The sequence below is a fragment of the Saimiri boliviensis genome, chromosome 14, assembly GCF_048565385.1.
Source record: "Saimiri boliviensis isolate mSaiBol1 chromosome 14, mSaiBol1.pri, whole genome shotgun sequence".
NCBI lineage: Eukaryota > Metazoa > Chordata > Mammalia > Primates > Cebidae > Saimiri > Saimiri boliviensis.
In genome coordinates, this window is record NC_133462.1 from 75,581,476 (window position 1) to 75,595,493 (window position 14,018).

At 36.2% G+C, this 14,018-nt stretch overlaps 1 protein-coding gene across 3 annotated transcripts in view; it reads left to right on the forward strand.

Annotated features, from left to right (window-relative positions):
* The first annotated feature begins 898 nt into the window (after positions 1 to 898).
* The window catches only part of DNAH14 (dynein axonemal heavy chain 14), a 376,422-nt gene continuing 363,302 nt past the window's right edge, over positions 899 to 14,018 (forward strand). For all 3 annotated transcript variants that reach the window (XM_074385260.1, XM_074385258.1, XM_074385259.1), the window contains exons 1-3: positions 899 to 1,009; positions 9,960 to 10,069; positions 11,948 to 12,087. In XM_074385260.1, the coding sequence (XP_074241361.1) occupies positions 9,993 to 10,069; positions 11,948 to 12,087 (217 nt within the window). In that variant the 5' untranslated portion in view covers positions 899 to 1,009; positions 9,960 to 9,992. The remainder of the gene's footprint in view (positions 1,010 to 9,959; positions 10,070 to 11,947; positions 12,088 to 14,018) is intronic.

Here is a 14,018-nt window from a genome sequence, read left to right on the forward strand (position 1 = left end):
ACCTTAACATTCTTAAATAGATTTTATTGTAATACACTGGTTATATATTCAAGCTTATTAATGTTATAATAGAAACGGAAAGATGATTTTTAAAATATTAATCACAGCCTTAGATATAGTAGGACTCAACAAATCTCTACATTGCTTTTTTCCCTGTGGATTCCACTAGGAAATATGAAATCACCCATGTTTTTTGTGTGCCTAGCTCAGTGCATGGCACATAGTAAGTGCTCAATAAATACTGTCGTTGTTGAGTGAGTGAAATATAGGACATTAACTTACTAAATTTTTATAAGACATTTAAAAAGAAATAGAGATATTTTAATATATATGTAATTATTTTTCTTAGAATGTTATACCTCTTAGAGCTGTTTTATTGCATACATACGATCCTTTACTAACAAGTGAGTTTTTGATGAAAGATCACGCTCACTTGTTGTGAAAATCTTAAGTGTAAGTCATCTCTTTCAGAGATCTCAGAGTCACCTGTTCTGCAGAAGCACACGTTTCTCCCATTAGGCCATACCCAGGTGGCAGAAAGGTAAGACTAGAGTCTTTAATTGGGCACCGCGTCTCATCTGCCTTGAGCGCACACTTCTGGGCCACACACTGCACCTCCGACAACCCACCTCGCCCCCGGCCCCCGGCCCCCGGCCCCCGGCCCCCGGCCCCCGGCCCCCGGCCCCCAGCACCGTCGGCGTCACGTCGCGGGCCGCCGCGTACCCGCAGTGGAATCTCGCAGGAGCCGGGGCCTCGCTTCACCTGCCCGGCGCCCAGCATCCCTTGCGCGGGGCTCGGGACCCCACCCCCATTCCGGCCTCTGCACGGGAGCTCGGGCGGGACGCTGCGTCGGGCGGTTACGGCCGGGAGGCGTTGCAGCCCGGCGTGGAGGGACTGTGCCGCGGGCTCCTTCCCGGTCGCTCTTGCGTGGCGCTGTCTGGCGTGGGCAGGTCGCAGCTTCGCCACTTCCAGGAAGGGCCACGACTGCCGTCGGACCACCGCGCGGCGGGTAAGGGCGTCGGCGCGGCGGGTACGGGCGTGCGCGGGTCCTCCTGCCAGCGGTCGGCGGAGCTTCGGCGGCCCGCCGAGGGGCCGCAGGTGTCGGGCTGGGGGTCCGTATGGGCGGGGAGGGCCTGGGCGCCCCCCAGCTTCCTCGGAGCGCCTCCGAGTCCCCGCGCGGAAACCTCGCCAGGCAGAGCTGGCGCCCCCACCAGGCGCCCGGCGCCCGCCACGCCGGGAGCGCCGCCCGCAGGAGCGCTCGGTGCTGAGGTCGCCTGCGCTGCGCTCTCGGGCGCGCCGCTTTCTCTTCTGTCCTGTATTTCTGAAGGCTTTTTTTGTTTTGTTTTGTTTTGTTTTGTTTTCCCCTCCCCATTCATAAATGAATAATGAGCTCTTTGAAAAACCTTGCCATCACTTACTGTATAATATATACATATATACACTCAACAAAAATACCTATGGATGATTATAAGTGATTTTGTATGTAGCGATAGAACTTTTCTAAGAAGTTGAGAAATTACATTAATGACGCGAATGGATATTTGACTCGCATTTGTGGGATAGACTACGCTAGGAAATATATGCACATGTACAGTCGTGTGCCTCCTAACAGCGGCAGTCCCGTAAAATTAGAACGGAGCAAGCCGGGCGCGGTGGCTCAAGCCTGTAATCCCAGCACTTTGGGAGGCCGAGGCGGGTGGATCACGAGGCCAAGAGATCGAGACCATCCTGGTCAACATGGTGAAACCCCGTCTCTACTAAAAATACAAAAATCAGCTGGGCATGGGGGCACGTGCCTGTAATCCCAGCTACTCAGGAGGCTGAGGCAGGAGAATTGCCTGAACCCAGGAGGCGGAGGTTGCGGTGAGCCGAGATCGCGCCATTGCACTCCAGCCTGGGTAACAAGAGCGAAACTCCATCTCCATAAAAAAAAAAAAAAAAAAAAAAAAAAAAAAAAAAAAAAAATCAAAAAGAAACAAAAAAATTATAACGGAGCTGAAAGGTTCCTGTCGCCTAGCGATGTGATAGTCAAGGCATTACTCACGTGTTTGTGGCAATGCTGTTATAAACTGGGCTCCACTCAGAAAAGTGTAGCACGTGCAGCTGTGTACAGTACATAGTACTTGGTAACGATAATAGATGAGTATGTTACTTGCTTAGGTATTTACTATACCATACTTTAGAATAATTATTTTAGTGTACTCCTCTTTAAGAAAATGTTACCTGTAGAATAGCCTTAGGCAGGTCCTTTAAGGGGTATTCCAGAAGAAGGCATTGCTGTCATAGGAGATGACAGCTCCATGTGTGTTATTACCCCAGAGATGTGGTGGGACAAGATGCGGAGGTGAAAGACAGTAATATTGGTCCTGTCTAGGCCTACACTAGTTTGTGTGGCTGTGTCATAGATTATAATTAAAAAGTTTAAAAAGTAAAATAAAATTTTAAAATAGAAAAATGCTTATGTTAATAGAATAAAAATATAAAGAAAGGAAGTATTTCTGTACAGCTGTACAATGTGTGTTTTAAGCTAGCTTATAAAGTTATAAGGCTAAGATTTATTATTAAAAAATAAAAAATTATTTTTTTCTTAAATTTTTTTTTTATTTGCACAAAATTTTGAGGTACATGAGAAATTTTGGTACATGTATCTAAAGTATAGTGACCAAATTGGGGTACTTAGGGTGTCCATGACCTGAGTACAATATATTTTTGTTAAGTCTAGTCATTTTACTCCACTATCAGACACTGAATTTATTCTTTATATCTTACTGAATCTTTGTACCCTTAAATGCACTTCTGTTCACCCTCCCCCTTCTTGCCATTCACTCTTCTCAGTCTATTATCTATTTTTCCACTCTGTACCTCCATATATTATTCAAATTTTTAGCTCCCACATATAAGTGAGAACATGATATTTATCTTTTTGTGCCTGGCTTATTTCACTTAATAACTTCCAGTTCCATCTATATTACTGCAAATGACATGATTTCATTCTTTTTGTGGCTGAATAGTATTCCATTTTGTATATATGTATACCACATTTTTTAATCCGTTCATCCATTTATGGGCACTTAGGTTAATTCCATATCTTTGGTTTTGTAAATAATGCTGTAATAAATGTGTGAGTGCAGGTATTCCTTTTATACTGATTTTTTTTTTTTTTTTTTTACTTTGGGTAGATACTCAGCAGCAAATTGCTGAATTGAATGGTAATTCTATTTTTAGTTTTTTTAGAAATCTCCATACTGCAGTCCATAGTGTCTGTAGTAGTTTACATACCCACCAACAACAGTGTGTGAGTTTCATTTTCTTCACATTCTCACCAGCATCTGTTATTTTTTGACTTTGTCTTTTAATTTGTTTTTTTTTTTTTTTTTTTTTTTTTTTGAGACGGAGTTTCGCTCTTGTTACCCAGGCTGGAGTGCAATGGCGCGATCTCGGCTCACCACAACCTCCGCCTCCTGGGTTCAGGCAATTCTCCTGCCTCAGCCTCCTGAGTAACTGGGATTACAGGCACATGCCACCATGCCCAGCTAATTTTTTGTATTTTTAGTAGAGACGGGGTTTCACCATGTTGACCAGGTTGGTCTTGATCTCTTGACCTCGTGATCCACCCGCCTCAGCCTCCCACAGTGCTGGGATTACAGGCTTGAGCCACCGCGCCCGGCTTTTGCCTTTTAATTAATAGCCATTCTGACGGGGGTACGATGGTATCTCATTCTGGTTTTTGATTTGCATTTCTCTGATCGGTGGTGTTGAGCATTTTTTCCAAATAGCTATTGGCTGGCTACATGTCTTCTTTTGAGCAATGTCTATTCGTGTCCTTTGCTTACTTTTTAATGGGATTGTTTGTTTTTCCTGTTGAGTTGTTTCAGTTTCTTGTATATTATGGATCTTAGCTCCCTGTCAAATAAATAGTTTGCAAATATTTCCTCCCATTCAACAGGTTATCTTTTGTTGATTGTTTTGCTGTGCAGAAACTGTCTAGTTTAAGTACCATTTGTCTATTTTTATTTATTTTTTTTTTTTGAGACAGAGTTTCGCTCTTGTTACCCAGGCTGGAGTGCAATGGCGCGATCTCGGCTCACCGCAACCTCCGCCTCCTGGGTTCAGGCAATTCTCCTGCCTCAGCCTCCTGAGTAGCTGGGATTACAGGCACGCACCATCATGCCCAGCTAATTTTTTGTATTTTTTAGTAGAGACAGGGTTTCACCATGTTGAACAGGATGGTCTCGATCTCTCGACCTCGTGATCCACCCGCCTCGGCCTCCCAAGGTGCTGGGATTACAGGCTTGAGCCACCGCGCCCGGCTTATTTTTATTTTTATTGCCTGTGCTTTTGAGGTCTTAGTCACAAATTCTTTGCCTAAACCAATGTCCAGGAGAGTTTTCCTTGGTTTTGGATCTTACATTTAAGTATTTAATCCATTTAAGAGATGATTTTTGTATATAGTGAGAGATAGTGGTCCAATTTTATTCTTCTGCATGTGGCTGTCCAGTTTTCCAAGCATTGTTTTTTGAAAAGGGTGTGCTTTCTCCAATGTAGGTTCTTGTCAACTTTGTTGCAAGTCACTTGGCTATAAATATGTGGCTTTAATTCTTGATTGTTTATTTGGTACAACTGGTCTGCATGTCTATTTTTATATTAATGCCATGCAGTTTGGGTTACTATAGTTTTGTAATGTATTTTGAGGTCAGGTAATATGATGCCTCCAGCTTTGTCCTTTTTGTTCAGGATTTCTTTGACTATTCGGGCTCTTTTTTTTATTATTCCATATGAATTTTGGGGATTTTTTTTTCTAATTCTGTAAAGAATGATATTGGTATTTTGATAGGAATTGCATTGAATCTGTAAATTGCTTTTGGCACCACAGTCATTTAAATGATATTAATACTTCTATCCACGAGCATGGGATGTTTTTTCATTAGTTTGTATCATACTTCATTTCTTTCATTAGTGTTTTATAGTCTTCTATGTAGAGATCTTTTACCTCCTTGGTTAAATTTATTTTTAGGCATTTTTCTTTTGTAGTTATTGTAAATTAGATTGCCTTCTTGATTTACTTCTTGGCTAGGTCATTATTAGTGTATAGAAATGTTACTGATTTTTATGCATTGATTGTATCCTGCAACTTTACTGAATTCATCTATAAAATCTAAGAGTTGTTTGGTGGAGTTTTAGGGTATTTCTAGATATAAAGTCATATGATCAACAGAGAGGGACCATTTTCTTTTTTTCCAATTTGGATGCCTTTTATTTCTTGCTCTGGCCTGAATGTTTTGGCTAGGACTTCCAGTATGGGGCTGAATAAGAGTGGTAAAGGGGACATCCTTATCTTGTTCCAGTTGTTATAGGAAAGGCTTTCAATTATAGGCCATTCAGTATGATATTAGCTGTGGGTTTGCTCTAAGTGGCCTTTATCACTTTGAGGTATGTTCCTTTTATGGTTGGTTTGTTGAGAGTTTTTATCATGAAGCAATGATGAATTTTGTCAAATGCTTGTTCTGCATTTATTGAAGTGATCAGATGGCTTTTGTCCTTAATTCTGTTGGTGTGATGTATCATGTTTATTGATTTGCATATAATGAGCCATCCCTGCACTCCTGGAATAAATCCCACTTGATCATGGTGTATTATCTTTTTGAAGTGCTGTTGGATTCAGTTTCCTAGTATTTTGCTGAGGATTTTTGCATCCATGTTCAGGGATATTGACCGGTAGTTTTCTTTTTTGTTGTTCTTGTGTATCATAGATACCACTAACATTGTTTACAGCCATAGAAATAATGCAGAGAATACACTAATACACACATGCAGACTCAAAGCCAAAGTACCGTACCAGCCAATACCATAGATACATCTTCAGGAAAAAGTTCTTCCCTATGAAAGTAATTTCAAAAATAGGAAAATGATTGTTATACCAGATGCACAGATATCTGCATAAAAACATAAAAAACATGAAAAAGCAAGGAAATATGGTACCTCCCAAGGAACACAGTAATCTTCCATCAGTAGACCTTAATAAAAAAAAATTCAAAATCTCAGATATAGAATTCAAAATATTGATTTTAAAGAATCTCAGTGACATACAGGACGATTGTTAAAAAATACAAATAAATCACAATAATGATTTAGAACATGAATGAGAAATTTCCTAAAGAGATAAGATATTTTTGAAAAGAACCAAATAAAAATTCTGGAACTGAAGAATCCATTGAAGGAAATACAAAATACATTGAAAGCTTCAACAATTGACTAAATTAGGTAGAAAAAATAATCTCAGAACTTAAAGATAAGTTGTTTGAAATAATTCAGTCAGAAAAAAAGAAAAAAGTATAAAAAAGAATAAGCAAAGCCTTCATGACATTTGGAAAAACATAAAGTGACAAAAGTTATATATTATTGGTATCCCCAAGGGCAAAGAGAGAAAGGATTAGAAAACCTGTTTTACAAAATACTAGATAAAAATTTCCCAAGTATAGGAAGAGATTTAGACATTCAGATACTATAGGCTCATTGATCTTCAGGCATAAACAATGTGCCCATGGCACATTATAATCAGACCATCTAAAGTCAAAGAGAGAACCTTAAAAACACCAGGAGAAAAGAGACTTGTCACCTATAAAGCAAACTCCGTTAGACTACTATAGATTTCTTTGCAGAAAACTTACAGGCTAGAAAAGAATGAATGATATATTCAAAGTGCTAAAAGAAAAAAAATGCCAACCAAGAATATGATATCCAGCCAAATTATCATTCATAATTGTAGGAGAAATGAAGTAATTCCTAGACAAATGCCAAGGGAATTCATGATCATGAAATTGGTCCCCTAAAAAGTGCTCAAGGGAGTCTTAAACCTGGAAGCAAAAGGATAACATTTATAATCATGAACTCACATGAAAATATAAAACTCATGGGTAAAGCAATCACACAAAGGAGAAAAGAAAAGGCCTTGCATGATATCACTATGGAAATCCACCGAATCACAACAATGACAACAAAAGAGAAAAATGAACCAAGGATATGTAAAACAACTGAAAAACAAATTCACAGTATGACAGGAACAAAGCCTTACCCATCAATAGTAACCTTCAACATAAAAGGATTAAATTCTTCACTTAAAAGGTATAGAATAGCTGAATGGATTTTAAAAAGATCCGGCTATATGCTGCTGACACGAAACTTACCTTATCAGTAACAACACATATAGATTGAAAGTAAAGGGATGGTAAAAGATATTCCACACAAATGGAAACCAAAAGCAAGTAGGAGTAGCCATATGTAGATAAAACAGACTTTAAGTCAAGAGTAGTAAAAGAGACAAAGTCAGTATATAATGATAAAGGAGTTAATCCAGCTGGAAGATGTAACAGTTCTAAATATATGCAACCAACACAGGTTGACTCATATTCATAAAGTACTTAGTAGTAGATATAAAGACTGCCATACAGTAATAGTGGGGGACTTCAGTACCCCACTCTCAGTATTAGATCATCTAGACAGAAAATCAAAAAAGAAAAAACTTTTGAACTGGACTTGAGACCAAATGAACTTAATAAACATTTACAGAATGTTTTGTCCAACAACTGCAGAATATGTATATTTTTCTCATTAGCACATGGAATATTCTTCAGGACAGACCAGATGTTAGGCCACAAAACAAAAAACTGTTGAGATTCTCATTGGAGTTATTTTTACTGTAAAAAACTGTTATCTTTGTTTTTCTACTCATTTTACTTTTTCTAACTTTGTTATATATCAAAAAGTTGGTTATTTTATGAGACCAACATCATCCTGATACCAAAACCTGGCAGACACAACTAAAAAAAATTTCAGGCCAATATTCATGATGAACATTGATGCAAAAATCTTCAATGAAATACTGGCTAACTGGATCCAACAGCACATCAAAAAGCTTATCTGTCACAATCAAGTAGGCTTCATCCTGGGGATGCAAGGCTGGTTTCACATACGCAAATCTATAAATGTAATCCATCACAGAAATAGAACCAAAGACAAAAACCACATGATTATCTCAACAGATGCAGAGAAGGCCTCCAACAAAATTTGGCAGCCCTTTATGCTAAAAACTCTCAATAAACTATTTATTGATGGAATGTATCCAAAAATAATAAAAGCTATTTATGACGAACCCACAGCCAATATCATATTAAATGGGCAAACACTGGAATCATTCTGTTTGAAAACTGGCACAAGACAAGGGTGCCGTCTCTCACCGCTCATATTCAACATAGTATTGAAAGTTCTGGCCAGAGCAATCAGGCAAGAAATGCCTTGGCTATTCTTGATCTTTTATTCTTCTATTTAATTTTTAATCACCTTGAAAAGGTCTATCAAACAAATAAACAAAAAACTGTTGAGATTCTCATTGGAGTTATTTTGACTGTAAAAAACTGGTATCTTTGTTTTTCTACTCATTAATATTTTGATCTTTTGATCCTCTTGATTGTAGGTTTATTTTCTATTTTTAAACATTTCTGCTCTCATCTTTAGTATTCTACTTTGAATTTATAAAGTTTTACTTTTTCTAACTTTGTAATTTAAATACTTAATTTAGATGATATTTCTTGTTCTCTAGTATAAGCATTTTATGGCTGTGTATTTACCTATGAGTACCTCTTTAGCTGCATCTCACAAGTTTTAATTTTAATATCTTAACATTTACATCTTAATATTTTAAATTTTCTATTCTTTTTTTGAAATATGAGTTATTTAGACATGTGTTTCTTAATTTCCAAATTTATGGGGTTTCATGATTTATCTATTTCTAATCTAATTGTATTGTGGTCATAGAATTTGGGCTATGTGATGATAAATCATTTAAAATTTGTTGACTTACATTATGATCCAGTAGTTGATTTTCAAACCATGCCATGTGTACTTAAAATTATATGTATTCTCTATTTCTTGAGTCGTATGTAATAGACACATTAAAGGAAACGTTTAAATTGGATTGTTAAAATCTATATCCCTAATGTTTTTTTTTTTTAATCCAGTGGAATCTACTTCCCTTAGGGTCTGTTTCTTCATTTTATCAGCAAAGTTGTATCCTTCAGTTATTGGTGGCAGTGAATGATCCTTCTGTGGCCATTCTTGTATTCTTTGGGTCATGACTAGGATTCTTTCTGTACACTGAGTTTCGTCAGTCGGTGACTATCCTACGTTGATGTTGTTGTCAGCTTCATACCTACTGTGGAGATTTCTGGCATTTCTATTCTAGTAAGAATTACTCTTGCCCCTGGCTTATTTCTACCTGTCTTAGTTACTCATTTGTCTGAAGCATATCACTTGACAGTTAAAACTTTTTCTCTTCTCCATTGATTACAGTCTTAAATTCTTGCCTTTAATTCTTCAATTACGGTACATGGCCATGTAGAACATCAGCTTTATTTGGAGACTTTCTGTATCTTGTTAGGTTTCCTTCAGTAATCAGAAAGAAACTCGCCTTTTTAGATTTTATAACCCAGTCCCTTTTGTTCTGTTCTATTCCGTCTGAAGAATGCTGATAGTATATAGATGTAGCCTTTTAGTGCTTAGTGAATGGCAAAATTAGTTGAAAAAGCTTCAGCGACCACGTCTGATGACTTTGCTAAGTTCTTTTTGATTATTTCCCCTAAGGAAATAATCTTAAAACTTTTCATTATCTTTATCATGCTATTTAATGTAAACAAAAATTATATGTACGTAAACCAGTGCATGTAAGATGGAAAAAAAATTGCCACAGAGGGGAGGTTAAACAATAGAGAGAATGCCCTGAGAAAGCTAACTAGCTTAGTGAAGAGTTTGGAAATTATACTGCATGTAAGAAACAAAGGCAGTCAGAATATTATATGAAGCCTATTGAGAAGCTGAGAACTTTATATGCCATTTTGAATACCAGTAGTCATAGCTGTCAAATTGTATTGTATATTAAAGATAATAATGTGATTTTTTTTTTACAGCCAGTTACTTTATAGTTTCATTCAGAAAAACATATGGAGACATTTATGCCCATTGATTTAACAACTGAAAATCAAGAGATGGACGAGGTGGAAACCAACACAAAACCGAGGTAAAAATAAGATAAAATATAATGAGATAAGATTTCAGCAGTGTATGGCTAGTGGTAAGCCATTCCCACAGTAAAAGACTTAAAATGTCGTATCAGAATTTGTTGATGATTGTAGAGTTTAGAAAACCTTAGTTTCTCAGGGAGTGTTTTCTGACAAGACAGACAAATTAGCGGTTGTTGGCTCCTTCCCCCAGACCAACCTTGGATATGCCAAACAGGTGAGAAGGAGGTTACTGGATATGAGAAATTAACCAATAACTGATAAATCCTAGGAAAGCAAAAGTATCATTTATAATAATATCAAAAAAGGTACTTAGAAATATAATTTTTAAAATGATGTAATTCTGATCTTTATGAGAAAATTATAAGGTTTGAGAAAGCAACAAAATTTATATAGAAAAGCAAAGGGCCAAGAATATGTAAAACACTTTTTATAAAGAAAATGTGAGAATCTTGACCTACAATGATCAAAATGTATGAAGCTATCATAATTAATTAGTGTGCTATAGAAACAAAGATATACAAATAAAGAATAAAGAACCCAGGGACAGACAACTGTATTCATTTTAAGTGAACATAGACTTGGCATTATAATAAGTTGGTGAGGATTGAGAGGGCATGTTCAATAATGGTGCTGTGACAACTGTATATCCATATTGGGTGGGGGCAGGGGAAGAAATGAGTCTGTCTCTTACAGTATACCCAAAAGTCAAGGATTTAAGGACTTATGTATTAATTAAAAGACTTGTGAAAAGTAAAACTTTAAAACTGTTAGGAAAACATATAAGCTAATTTTGTCATGACCTTGGACTAAGGAAAGATTTCTTAAGAAGTCATAAACAATACAAGCCATAAAGGAAAAGGTAGATAAATTAAAATTAGTAACTTCTGTTTATAAAGACATCAGGAAAGTAAAAAGACAATTCCAAATCAGAGATATAAAGTGACAAAAGATTACTTCTCAAAATGTGTACATAACTACTAGACATAGTTAAGAAAATGGCAAATAATTCAGTACCAAAAAAATAAAGGTGGGGAAGACAATGGATATGAATAGACATTTTAATAAAGAGGAAAATTTTCAAGATGCTTATAAACAAAGTAGGAACTCAAAGTGCTCAAAGGAGAAGGATTTAAGAATAATACCTAATAAACGATCTATAAATAAGTTCAAAGACAATGTGCTTTCTTTGTCCTAGAAAAGAAATATTACCTCCTTATTGATATGATTAAGTATTTTTCTTTAACATACCAATAGATAAAGTACTTTTTTCCCTTTAACAGTACATATAAGACTTTAAAGAACCTTGAATTTTCTCTGCTTTGTAGAACTGGGATCTATCATATATGTCAACTGTAGGCAGCAATTTTGGATTCTGTTTTTATGAAAAAGTTTTTCCAACAGTAGATAGTTGGACAATGTCCTGTGAAAAAAAGGAGGGCAATATATGAGTATGAAATTTTAGAAAATTGTGTTCTGACTTCAGTCTGCCTAGTTGGGTAGCAGTTCTTCGTCTTCTTAAATGAGATCAAGATTTGTAAGGCCCTTCCAATTTTAAATGACAATTTATGATATTTATTTTTTAATGCTAACACCAGTTAGACCTATTTAAAATTTAACTAGACTCTCCATGTTGCAGATCTTTTTTAAAGTGCCTATCAAAAATTACTTGAGAGAATAGCTATTATGTTGTATTGTAAAGTACAGAATAAATATTTAATCTTTCAGTTATGGAGAATGTTAACCATAGCATTTATTAAACCTAAGAAGCTGTTTTAATTATAAATGTGAAATTTTAGGTAATATGCTAATGTCTCAATGTTTTATTGGTATGATTTTCCATTTATTTTCTTAGAATTGTTTTATTTGTCATTTAGACTTTTAAAATATGAAGAACAAAAATACAAAGATGTAAAACCATCAGAGACTCGACCAGCTGAAATAGCAGAAAAAGAAACATTGAAATGTAAAACAGTTAGAACATTCTTTGAATCTTTGAAGTCAGAGAAAACAGAAGGTATTTATCAAGATTACTATTGAGGCATGTTGGTTTACATTTTAGTTTATGAAAATTGAAAGAAATTTTTTATAGCATTAAATTAAGGAAACAAGAGAAAGATATTGAAATATTAGTGTCTACTTTCAAAATACCAAGTTTGGTATTTTACTAACTTCATTAGTCATAGCAGTTAGCAGTATCTTCAAATACAAAGCTTATTCTTCAATGGGAACATAATCTAATTACTTAAAATAAAAGTAACAGGAATATTATGCCAGTGAACTGTCAGAATATCTGATATGTCTATAGCACTTTACAGTTTCTATCACTTTTTAATGCATATCAGATAAAGACCTTAGAGGTGAATCATGGTTCTCCTAAGTCCCCAGTGCCTTCTGGCTGTGTTGTAATCTCCTTCTCCTTTGTTGCTCTTACTTACTAGTGTCTAATTACTCCTTCACATAGTTCCATTTTTTAAGTCTTCTTTCCTTCATTCAAATTCTACCATTTCCAGGATTTTATTTTATTTTTTACCACAACTTCCTTTCTCATCCAGCTCTTCCATGTCCTCACTTTTATAAGCTCCCAGCCCCATTTATGGTGCTTGTGTTGGGAAAACTCTACCTCTTGTCCTTTAAAGTAAATGTCACCACCTCATTTTGGAGCTCCTCTTCCGCCATGTCCTCAGGAAATTGGGGTCCATCAGATATATTCTCTTATGTCTTCTTTTCTCCTGGCTCTTTTTCTGTCAGCACATAGACATACATGCTACATGCTTAATCACCTTAAACAAAACAACCCAGAAACATCTTTAGTTCTGTATTGCCTTATCAGGCTTCTTGAAAGAGTAGCCTAGACTTCCTTATCTCTAATTCATTCCTCAACCTGGATTCTGTATGCTTCATTCTACTGATAAGACTTTTCCAAGGTCATCAGATACCTTCTCATGGCTAATCTTTATAAAAATAATTAATTTATAAATAAATTGTATTACACTGCACCATTCTGCAATATTTTATTATTTAATCACTTATTCCCTTTTTTTCTCCTTGACTTTTAAGGAAATTTATTCACCTGGCTTTCTTTCTACCTGTCTATCTGCTTATTTTCAGTCTCTTGTATGGGTTTTTACTTCTCTCTGTTTCCTTTAAATGTTTCTCAGGTGTTTTAGGGTCTGTCAAAATTATTGTTTCCTATTTTCTCTGGACTCAACCATACTTTGATTGTTTTTAGTAATAATATTTTGGTCAATGATGGACTGAATATATGATGATGGTCCCATAAGATAGTAATATTGTATTTTCACTGTACCTTTTCTATGTTTAGATGTGTTTAGATACACAAATAAATACTTTTGTATCACAGTTGCCTACAGTGTTCAGTACGGAAATGTGTTGTACAGATTTGTAGCCTAGGAGTAATAGTCTATTCTATATAACCTTGGTGTATACTAGGTTTATGTAAGTGTACCACCTAGGTTTGTGTAAGTGCACTCTTTGATGTTTGCATGACAAAATTGCCTAATAATGCATTTTTCAGAATGTATCCCTGTCATTAAGCAATACATGACTGTATTTCTTCCTATTTTACCTATTAAATGCATACCACAAACAATATTTAGGTATACCTTTAATTGTCTTCATCCTCTGCCTGAAGATGAAGGTACATTTGATTTCTGGAAGGGGCCTAAGCTTCTGGAATTCTGGCCTTTACTGGGCCAGAATGTTTCAATCTGTGGAGTGCCTACATCTTACAGATAGCTGTGTTTGTTGGCTGGACAAGGCTTCCCTTCCAACAGAGTGAAAAGTAGGAGTAGTACTCTGACCCTTTTGCTGTTTTTCTTAGGAAAGAATAAAGAAATATAAGGCTAGATAGGGATACAAGTGCTGAGCAAGGATTTGGCCATGTTAAGGAATTTTTTTCTTTATACTTTGAAGGTAAGAGCCATG